Source organism: Numenius arquata, chromosome 1 (assembly GCF_964106895.1).
Source record: "Numenius arquata chromosome 1, bNumArq3.hap1.1, whole genome shotgun sequence".
In the NCBI taxonomy this organism is placed as follows: Eukaryota; Metazoa; Chordata; class Aves; order Charadriiformes; family Scolopacidae; genus Numenius; species Numenius arquata.
Window position 1 is genome coordinate 51,344,241 of NC_133576.1, and position 11,962 is coordinate 51,356,202.

At 42.9% G+C, this 11,962-nt stretch overlaps 1 protein-coding gene across 1 annotated transcript; it reads left to right on the forward strand.

Annotated features, from left to right (window-relative positions):
• Positions 1 to 305: 305 nt before the first annotated feature.
• Positions 306 to 2,468, forward strand: NR0B1 (nuclear receptor subfamily 0 group B member 1). Its single transcript, XM_074159591.1, has 2 exons — positions 306 to 915; positions 2,224 to 2,468. Exons 1-2 carry the CDS (start codon positions 306 to 308, stop codon positions 2,466 to 2,468), a joined length of 855 nt encoding a protein of 284 aa, XP_074015692.1.
• The last annotated feature ends 9,494 nt before the right edge of the window (positions 2,469 to 11,962 follow it).

Here is an 11,962-nt window from a genome sequence, read left to right on the forward strand (position 1 = left end):
GAAAGGAGAAGGAGGAGGCTTTTCTTTTTTCCTATTGTTTTCTCCCCCCCGCCTCCTCTCTCTCTCTTTTCCAGCCAGTAAAGAGTGTCTGCCCCTTTGAACCGCTGGTACAGCGCCTGCGGCTACACACACACACGCACACACACACGCACCACCGCCGGCTATAAATCAGTTCAGAGCCGGGCAGAGGGCGAGCAGTGCGCATCTCCCCGCGGGCCGAGGCTGCAGGGACGGCCGCCACCGTCCCGTCGAGCCTCGCAGGCGGCTCCGGCGTGGCCGCCGGGTGTCCGTACTCCCGGGGTGCCATGGCCTGCGTGGAGCGCTGCTGCCGGTGCTGCGCGGGCGGCCGGCGGCAGAGCAGCATCCTCTACAACATCCTCAGAAGCCAGGAGCGGGCGGCGTCGCCGGCGGGGCAGGGGCCGAGGCAGGGGCAGGGGCAGGCGTCCCGCGGCTGCCCGTGCGGCGGGTCGCGGCGGCGGCGGGTGGCCCTGAGGAGCCCGCAGGTGGCCTGCAAGGCGGCCTCGGCCGTGCTGGTGAAGACGCTGCGCTTCGTCCAGAACGTGCCCTGCTTCCAGGAGCTACCCCTGGACGAGCAGCTCCTGCTGGTCCGCAGCTGCTGGGCGCCGCTGCTGGTGCTGGGGCTGGCGCAGGACCGGGTGCACTTCGAGACGGTGGAGAGCGCGGAGCCCAGCATGCTGCAGAGGATCCTCACCACCCGGCGGCAGGGCGAGCAGCCCCCGCCGCGGGGACCGGCGCCGGGCCGGCCTCACCACGGCCCCGCCGCCGGCGGCGCCCCGCACCTGCCCTCGGCCGGCGAGATTCAGGCCATCAAGGGCTTCCTGGCCAAGTGCTGGAGCCTGGATATCAGCACCAAAGAGTACGCTTACCTCAAGGGGACGGTGCTCTTCAACCCGGGTGAGTGACCGGACGGGGCGGTGGGGGGGCTCTCTCTCCCGGAGAGCCGGGGAGGCAGGCGGGGGAGCGGGCTAACGGGGCTGTATCCCCAGCGAAGCGGGGCGGACCCGAGGCTTTTCCTCAGGGGGAGAGAAGTGGTGGAAGAGGATGGGACGCGGAGTAAGGTTTCCCCTGCCTGTCCCGTCCTCAGGGCCTCGGCTGACAGGGAGGGAGCCGTTAACGGCCTCCCTGCCTGCCGCTACCGCCTGGAGGGGGTCCGGCTGCGGGTAGGTCGGGGGTCCCGGGGGCTGGCGCCTGCCGCGGAGGTGTTCCGCCAACAAAACAAACCCGAGGCAGTGGCTTAGGGGAAGTTAGGAGACAGCAGCCGTTCCTTGTTCGTTTCCGAGCGGGGCGCCTGGCGGCCTCTCCTCAAGAGGGAGGACCCTGCCCGCCGCCGCCGGTCACCGGCCCTCCGAGGGTGGCGGGTGGGAGGATCGCTCTCCTCGGGGGGGTTTGCACGCCGTGGAAGGCAAGCCAGACAAGGCTCAGGGCTTCGCTGAGCTATTTCGCCTTTATATGTAGCATGTATGATTATTTTTTTGGTTTTTTGCCATCAGCTCTCTTTGTGGAGACTTGCATAGGTGCAGCTCTACCAAGTGATTGATTATCATGTCGGTGACTGACCTGAAAGGTAGCTGGCAGGTTGGATACGGCACTTCCTAAATACACCACTGCTGTGTGAAAGTGGGATGTGGTGGCTCCGCCTGCGCTCCCGCTGTTAGTTAGACTGAAAAAGGGACATTCTGCACTCTCTGTCCTTGGCCATCCTTAGTATGGTTCACCAGCAAACTTTATCATACATTGGAGTTAATGCTTCTTGCCACTTGTGATCTGGAGCTACTCAGAAACAGTTGTCAAAAGATGCGAGCTTTGTAGAAGTGAACAAGTTAACAAGTTATTTTTCTTGTCTTCCTTGCTACTTACAGATTGCATGTCACTCTAAAGGTGTTTTGGAGAGCATTCTTCAATCAAAGTTTTTGTTTTATCAGCTGATTTATTTAATACTTAACGGAATGTTGGCAAAGGTCGTATTTCAAGTTTGTGTAGTGAAGATGAGTATTGAATGTCCAGAACACCAACATGCTAAGATTTTTAATTGCCCTATAAAATTTGGTGTGTTGGTTCTGCATAAAAGAAGTCTTCTAGCAATTTCATTTGCTTCATTTCTGGAGTGATAATACAATCTGTAAGCCGTTAGTAGTTGTTCTGTAAGAAGAATGTTGCTTTGTAGACAAAACCAATGTAAACAGAATTTATTTTTCTTTTCAGATCTACCTGGACTGCAGTGTACACAGTACATTGAAGGACTGCAGAGGGAAGCACAACAAGCTCTAAATGAACATGTCAGACTCATTCACAGAGGTGATGAAGCCAGATTTGCCAAGCTGAATGTTGTTCTATCCTTGTTAAGATCTATTAATGCTAATGTGATTGCCGAACTATTCTTTAGGCCCATCATTGGAGCAGTGAACATGGATGACATGCTTTTGGAAATGCTTTGTGCAAAATTATAAAGGCATGTAAAGTAATGAAAATAAATCCAATGCAAAGGAAGCCCTAGAGCAGAATAGTGTAAAGTACTGTAAATAAACTAACTTATTGTTTTTACATAGATAGTATTTTTGTATTCCATAATAAAATATTCTTCAAGTTCTGAAATTAATTTTTATTAAACACTGGTTTTGGAATAAGATTACAGCCATCAAAACAAGCTTTAAGGTTGTGGAGTATGTTAATATCCAAAGTCGACTGGCTATTCTTTTACCATGTCTCTGAATAAAGATCACACTTACTATATTGTACTTTCAAGGTGAGTAGTCCCTGCTTTTTCAAAATAAGCAGCAGTCTAGGTTTACATTTGAAATGTAGTTGGCGTACAGAAGGGGGAATGAACGTGCCATTCACTTCACTTGTATTTCAGTAATACTAAAAGAGGAAACTATAGTCAGTTCTGCTCATAGTTCAGATACTGGCTGTATCAAGGGCTTACTGCAGTCAGTGTACTACTTCTTTGACTTGAACAGAGTTGAAGTCTATAAAGAATATTAAAGAAAATATTCACCTAAGGTTTTCTTTTGAGACTTAAAGTAGCTTGATCAGCTCTAACAGTTGCAGTAAAACACTCTCATTCAACACACTGGGCTCCAGGGGAATAAAGTAACTCTATTCCCCAAAACAACAAGCAAACAAAAACACCTCTAAAAATATCCAAATAGCAAATGCTAAATAGGGTCAGGGGAACCACCAGTGTGGATTCCACGCTTTACCTTTCAACTAGGTAATTGCTAGCAAGGATTTCGAAAGCCAGATTCTTCAGACTACTTATTCCTGTAGAAATGCAAAACTATTATGCTTAAACAACATCTACCACTGGTACATCCATCAGAATTTGTTAGCTAGTGTGAAGACATCTTAATTTAGCAATGAGCTTATACATTTTTTTTTGGTCTTGATCCTTGCTCCCAAAGCAGTTGTGTTTTTATTGAAAAAAAATCATATTTTAGAAGGGTAAATCAGTGATTTAAGGGGAATTTCTCTGTGTGCAGTTTTCTAGCCTTTCTCCTGGAGAATATTGGTTAAAAATGGAGAGAGAAGTGTGACAGTATTCCCGAAGTAAAAGATACCAGTAACTCTGTGTATCATTCACATATGTATTAACCACTAGCAATAAAAGGTGTTTTTTAAAACACAATTAATAAAGTTGAGGCAGTTACTCTCCTTAATAGGAGGTGTGCAGGGGAAAGAGGAATGAGTTTGAAGAGCTTTCTTTTGCTGCCACCTTGCGCAAAGGATAATCACAGCTCCTACACTCAGGTAAGGAGCAGGGGGGACTCGTACCTACCCTACCTTTGGAGAGGTAGCCAAACATTTCAAGGGAGACAAGTTCATCCATAAGTATTGTCATGGAGATCTGTAGTGCCATGGCAGTAAGAACCTCATCATGGACTAGGCTACTGTCACCGAGCAAACAAAACAAAGGAAGAAACACAACCTCCATCCTGAAAAGCAATGGTGTAGCTTAAATGCACACTCTTCTGGGTGTGCTCACGTAACTCTGGGTAGGGTTATGTGCCCCAAGGAGCTCCGCAAAAATTCCAATGAACAAAAAGTACAGAAGTAAAGTGCTCTTCACTCCCCATCCAGACTTCAGACCAGTTCAGACCGCAATAGAGCAGGCTTAATCTTTATGTGGATGCTTTCATAGGTACACACACATGCATGTAAACATATATAGCAAATATAAACATTTACATATGGAAAATATTTACTGTGTATGTATAAATGTTCCATGAGTTTGCAGTAGCTTCTGAGCTTATCTAACATCTCTGTAACATAAATATATGAACAAGTTTTTCTCTTTCTCTGTAAACAGCATTTGAGCTTACAATAGTTACCTTTCAAGGGTACTTGACAAAGAAATCTCTTCAGAAAAGCACAAAGCATGATGATAAAACATTTAAGTAGTGATTAGTAACAGAAGATGAATCTTGGGTAAGGACTAAAAAAAATTAGACAGCCTCAGATTAAAACAACTTTATTGCCACTGAGAATTTGTTAATATGCACACTAGTGTTCAGACTTTTCTGCTGAGTGGCAGCAGAGACTTTTTGGCAGTAATCTTAACAATGAATTGTAATAGCTGAACCTTGGTCACAGGCAAGGATTTTCAGCTTAATAGTCACCTAGAGACAGTTTGGATCTATTGTGCCACTAAATAGAAAAGTTTTCATGACTCAGGTGGACCTGCTTTCATCTCCAGGTTTGATAAGCGGGAATACCCCCTTCTGAACAAATTCTGTATTCTGCGCAGTTTTCTGAAGTGGTCATGAAAAATACTTCCTCTGTGCACAATGAATCCACCTTGAACTCGCTGTACTCTATCATATTTCTCTTGGCCCAGCAATACTGTTAGTCATTTAGCTGTTGTCTATTTAAATGGAAGCACCTGGGAACAGTAAGTAGGAAATCTGAACGGGAAAATCAATTTATCAAGACTTTCTGCCAACAACTGGTGAAAAAAGTGTCTCTTCATAGGTCAGAGGAGCAGGAATGACAGAGCAAGAAATGAAAAAGGACTTGTAGGAGGAACCAAGCTGAAGACTTGGAGAACCCTGCAGGAATGGGAGAGATTAAACCGGTATGGTTCTGAAACAGAATGGGAAAGGGTCTGATTTTAGTGTGGGGACAGTGTGCCAAGAGCTGACTGAAAGCAGGTGGAGAGAGACTGTAACTCAAAGACAAGCCAGAGCTTGAGCAAAAGGGTGCCTGTGGGAGGGGTCTGTGTCAAATCCAGACAATACTGCAGAGCAGGGAAGAACCTAACCCAGAAGCTGACACAGAGGTGGACACAGGCTTCCTCACCAACCCACTGGGACTGGGTGTCCTATTCTCCCCTCCACTGCTGCCACTGCTGAAGAAGGGGACATAGTGGCAGCTATGCAGGCATGAAGAGCAAGGTGCTCAGCCTTTGTGACCAGCTGGTGCTCGCAGAAGTAAGCAGAACTACTTTGTTGCCCCCAACCTTTGACCCTGGGTGCTCTACAGCAGTTTTCCACTGGGTAGGAGAAGTACTGGGCTAGATCCTTTTCTGCTCCAACTCTGTCCTGTGCAGGGTGGGTGAAATCTGACTTGGAAGCTGACGTGGCCATGGTCACTGCTGTGACACGAGAGGTGGTAGGACAACCTGCTGGAGGCTTCAGACAGGCAGGGGAGAAGGGAAGGCTGGCATAGGAGAAGGATGCTTCCATGGTGATGTAGCCTTTACTAGAAGGAGTGGGGATCAAGACCCTCCCACAGCTTCAGGTGCCCAAAGGGGTAGTGAATGAGACCTCTGTCAGCTACCTGGGACTCCTGTGGAGGTGAAAGCCTACTTCCAGCCCTGTCTTCTGCTGAGCGGTGCTGCGCTGTGCGGCGAGCTCTGTGCTGTTAGATGCAGCATAACATTTCTCCTCACGCTTTTAAATGTACCAGTAAAGACTACTTTCCGATTCATGTATTAACATGATTTCTGAGGATTTTGAAGCATTTTCTCTGTTTGCTCTCTATCCCTGGCATTCTGGGCATGAATCTTCTCATAAGCACTTTTTTTTTTTTTTTTTCCCTCCAGCCCTCCAGGATGTTAGAGGCGTTTTAACTAAGAGCAACCTCCCAGGCAATTTAATCCTGCAATCCCCACAGCGACTGTCTCAGCTAGAGAGAAGCAGCGCTGTACGAAAAGCCATTCCCACCCACCTTGGCGTAGATGCCCGTTGTTTGTGGTGAGGACTGCGACACCAGCAGTCCAGACACCAGCTTCTAATCACAAAGCACCATTCAGCAGAGGTTACTGCTGTGCGATATCCTTTTCTCTGAAGAGATCTGAGAAAGGATAATTTAGAAACCAACTTGCATTTTTTAGTTGATATGGTTATGAGTGTTTCTTTTAGATAAGGAAAAGCACGGCATTTATTTATAATCTTACTCTTCCAAGTTTAACATATAGCCTTTGCTTGGGTAATCTTTCTAATAGTTTATTTTAAACTTTGCAGCAGTTTCCTGTTGTGGATAGGCTACGAATGCTGTCAATGCCTAATAAGGAGTAACTTTGCTACCAAAGGTGCAGTTCTGCAACTTAAATTTTCTTGTTTTGAAGTGGCTTCATATATTGGTTTCAATTTATTACACTGTCAGTCATTTTCATTTCTCTTCAAAGACAGAACATACTCCTCTAGTGGACCTTGTGGGCATTGATATATATGGCAAAAATTAAAATAAAATAAATTAAAATAAACTAAAAGAAAGTGTCAGAAAGCCACTTGGTGATCTGTTTTTCCTTAAATGAAAAAAGTCCCAAACAGTGTAAGCAAATATTATATCAAAGCATTTTGAAATTTTGAGATGCAGCTTGAGATCTGCATGCACACATTGCCTTAGCACTTCTAACATTTGTTTTAAATTACGGAAGTCTAGTATTTTAAATCTGAAATGTACACAAGTAAGATTCAATAGCAGAAACTACTAGAGACTGGGAGAGGAACTTTGACAAAAGTTGCCTTAAATCAACAAGCACTGTGAGGACACAGGGCTCTGACTTGTTAGATGGCACTGTGTGCAAATCCACAAATCGTTCATGTTGTTGATATAAATCAGTAGTCGTTTCACTGCTTATGTCAGCAATCAAATTGGCCCAGCTTCTTTTAGATATTCACACCATGTCTAGATGTAGGTAAATAACCACACAAGTGTTTATACAAGCACACATGGATATACAGACACCTTTTCTTCTGTGTGTACTTATGTTATTTGCTTATTTTATATAAGGAAAATTACACCAGTTTCAGGTTCAGAAAAAAGAACCTGTCCTTTCATTTTATATTGCAGATCACTATTCTGTCACCTAGGACGAATTTCACCTTGCTTAAACTGAGCTCTCTGAAAATTTGACATCCAGTCACTGTCCAGAGTGGATGGAGAGGCGTTTGATCCCAGCATACCTATTTTAGGGTGGAGTTATTGGTTAGTACTTGGCAGAGTACAGTTAGATTCAGGTTATACACTGAAACATCAGTCACTGCGGTTCAGCAAAGTGGAACTTGGAGACTTTGGAGTCACCCTCACGTCTGGAAAAGCGTTAGCCACCTTCTTTCAGCTGAGACTGTAGTCCAGCTTCTCACATGTGCGTGTGTCCATACACACATACACACACATAGCAAAATACAGCAGGACAATGAATATCTTCTTTTTCTAGTGGGACTGGGATAAGAGGAAATACAAAAAAAGCCAGTAAAGCCTGCAAGAGTAGGAGAGAAAGGTATTTAGAAAGGAAATTTTCATGTATGTAACCATGTTCATGCCAGGAGCCAACAGGACTACTGTTCTAGGTTTTAACACCACAAAGAATATCTGCCAACTTTAAATAAGAATTAGCTAAAGAAAACAAATCCATTTCTCAAAGAAAGACAGAATCCACTTTATTTTGTCTCAGTTGAAAGATCTTTTTCTTATTTTTGAAACTGAAATAAGCAGTTAGGACTGAGTGACCAAATGAACAAAATTATCAGTACTGGAGTGAGGATGCTTTTTTTTTTTTGCCCTTTTTTTTTTTTTTTTTCTCCTTTTCCCATCTTATCTTTACCAGGTCAGGAAGCCATAAGAATAGATATGACTCTACGTTCAAAAGGTTGCAACTCAGCAGGCAGCAGTGATTCAGTGTGCTACTCCTTTGTCAAGGACTCTGGTGTCCCGATGAACCAGAGCTGGAGGTGATCTTTAGGGAAGACTTCTGGGAAGATGAGGAGCAGTGTTGCATTTCTAATGTCTGGAATGATTAGGTGGAAACTCTCCTTCTCTATCAGTTGTCTCCCAAATAAAGCGAGCAAAATCCTGTTGCAGGTGGGATCTGAGCTGATCTGAGGACATCAGCGGTTCCCAAACAAGGTGAAATGAGTGAGGAAGCATTTATGACTTCGTACTGTATAAGTTATTTCTATCTAATTTCCAGACAGGCTAAATTGTGCAGAAATTGAGCGATGTAAGAATGATGCTTGAGTAGGCTCTGTTAAAGAAGTGCCAGAGCTCAAGAAGTTGCCACTTTTAAGCTGATTTGCAACACCTTCTTTCTATGACTTCTGTGATATCTGAGTTGTGAATATAAATCTTTCATTGGCATTTGTTATGGACAAATTATTACAGCCCAGTTAACACACAGTAACTCTTTAAATTCAGGTAAGTGGATCATACAGCTGAACTTTAAGACACTTAATAGGAATCAGTTGGAACTAGTTATTCTATCTAGAAATTCTGCTTAGAAACAGCCCAGACATTAAGACTCCAGCTCAGTCAGAAGAGCTGGGAATGTTTCTGGGCTTCTGTGTCCGGATGCACAACCTGACTCCAGTCCAGCTCTCCTCTGGGGTGAAACCACAGCATGTGTGCCAGCAGTTTCCTCTCTCAGTTCTGTCTGTTCTCCTCCCTACCAGGCAGTGCTTTGGTTTTGTAGGAAGGACACCAGATGTGTGGGCTGAAGCTAAGTTGTGACTCTTTCCAGTGAGGTGGTTGAGCTGGACAGCCAGGAAACTGGACCCTTGCAGCATGCTGCAGCCTGCACAGCTTTCTCGAGATGCATCATGGAAGGGGCAGATGACTGCTCTTTTCAGTATTGAGCAATACATGACTCTGTTATGTGTATCTTTCCCTTTTTGTCACTTCCTCACACGTTGGGTCAAACATTTGAAAGTATTTGCTACCTTATTTATGGGACAGACCTGGGGCCTTTGTAAGTATAAAGCAGTTACTGACAGCACGAAGTAGGCACTTAAAGTTTTGCCTGGCTCCCCAAAAATTCAGTATGCTTGGACTTGGTATGGTCTCAATATTTCCTTAATATAAACCTTAGAAGGGTAATTCAACAAAGAAACCCCTTTTCTATCAGTTATTTTATTGTAGAACAGTAAAGGTGACAAGAAAAAAAAATGAAGAGAAGCAGTAAAGCTGAAACAGGTTATAAATTATGGTGGGTATATATTCTGTTCTTCTAAATAGTCGTATGGCTGGAAGGAATTTCAGGTGATCTTTTAATCCATCCTCCTGTTCTGACAGGATGAATTATATACCATGTCATACCTGACAAGAGCTTGTCAGGCCTGTCTTTAAAAGTTTCGGTGATGGGGTCTCTAAGAAACCCCTGTTCAGTCTATTTCTGTGTCACTGCCCTTAAAATTCAAAAGTTGTCCAGGCATCTAAGATGACCCATCTGCATTGTAACATAATCCCATTTTCTTGACTTATTCACCAATCACATGAATAAACTGTATGCAGAAGATCTTTACATATTTGAAGGCTATTAATCTTAAACATAATTTTGTGGAAGGCTACTTGCCTGGATTCTTTCAGCCATCTGTGTTCCTAGACCTCTTACCTCCTCTGGGCACCCATTTGACCAATATAATTCCTGAACTACAACTTCTAGATTTTCTATTGCAATGGAAAAAAAAATACTTAGGAATTTTATTCCTCTACAATTCATTTACACTTTTTTGTCCTAATTTTTTAAACAGCACAGTGAATCCTTTACAGGTAATATTTTATAGTCATTTCTTTTGTATCAGTCTGGCACTTTCTGATAGTCAATAACCAGGGTTAAAACATGTTTTCCAGCTGCAGTTCTAAACAGTTTGCATAAATATACTTAGCATTTTGGTAGATCAGAGCACTTTTCTAACCTCATGGTTGTAGTATTTGAAGTTAAAGGGAGATATATTTGAAATATCTCTTGGATTTTCTTTTTTCAAAGTGGTCTTGACACTTGTGAAATTTAAAAACTATACAGATCAAAACACTTAGAAATACCCTAGAGAGACTGTTCTTAAACTGTCAATATTTGGGGGTAAACTTGGTGGATGGGTAATTTTCAGTGCCTAATTGCCCCGAGTCCGTGAAATGCAGTGCATGACATCAGTTAATTACAATATCAGCATGTGTTATTGTCTCAATGACCATTATTATGTTTTCCTGAGAGAAACAGGTTCCATTTAACAGTGGATTTAAACTTACTTCCTTAAACTGTCTTAAACAATAGAAGGGAAATAAAAGAAGAAAAGAAACCAAGTCCTTGTGTAACATAGCAGTTCTACTGAAATTAGTATGCAGAGAATATGAAAGAAAAACAGCTAATCTCATTTGCAACATACCCAAAGAAGAATGTTTTACATCAAAAGTTAAACACTATCATTACTGCAGACCTTTTACTTCACAAATAACACAGGCTTTTTTTTTCAGAAATTTTACTAGAGAAGAAATTTTACTAGAGAAGAGGGAAAATGAAATAAAAAGAAAGCAGAAGGATTAAAGGAGCATATGACGGCTGCTATAGAACCTGGCAAAATCTGCAACACAGCAGGTCTCTCTGTCTCTGCTATGCCATACTCTGTCAAAAGCAGCTCCCAAACGCGGTGAAGGAAATGTTAACATTTCTAATCTTGGAAACATTCTATAGTGCCATCTCAGTTTCATCAAAAACCTGTAATAAAAACCATCCACAACACTTTCATGAATCCTCAGTGAAACACAGATGTTGATGCTCTGTATTTTCCTGGAGACCCTCATTGACTCCTTCACAGAGAGTCTGGGCTTCCCATAACCCTTCACTGCCTCTAACAGCAGCCTGCCATTTCCATCAACGTTTTGCTCTGCAGAATTGCTGACATCATGCAACACCATGCTTTTCTGCACATTAAACTGGTTAAAACTAAGTCAGTGGTAACATATCATTGCTATTGCAGGGGAAGAAAGCAGACACTATTTGTATGCATTCTAAGAAATGAGAAAAAAACCCCACTCAACTGATGCCTGTTTCAGAACTTCCTTACAGAAATGTAAAAAAGCAGAGCCCAAAAGGAAAGAAAATTACACTAATCAATAGTCACCTTATGCCCATGAAAGTGTGATGGGGATCCATGCTGACATTATCAAAAGCTTGCTTTCTTGCTCATGTACTTTTCAATAACAGGCTTATTTTCCCCTCTCTCTTGAGACTGGAATAGCCAATTAAGGTTTTTAAACATCTATGGATTTTTCCAGTCATCTGCGCTGTGAATATTAATCATCTTCTATATCTTACCGTGCTGTTTCATGAAAGTCAGCATTTTTAGCTATTATGTTCTATGTTGTCCTTCAATTTTCCTTGAAATCTGATTCTTTTTTTTTGTTCTCTATTGAAGTATTATTTTTATCTTACTTTAAATAGTTTTATCCCTCAAAATATTTTGCATATGAATATAACATAATGATTCCAACTGAACAATATTTTCCAATACTATCATATGCACATATAATCACACAAATTTTGTGTATCTAAGCAAGTTATTAATTTAGAAGAGCAATCACTGCTTACACATGGAGTTTTGAATGGTAAATGTACAAGGCAGTCTTTATACCTTGAAGAACCTCCTTCCATTTGTAACTGAGCTCTGTCTGACCTTTCATGATCTAACCCTTAAATGGCAGGATGTATTAAGATGTATTGTTCTAT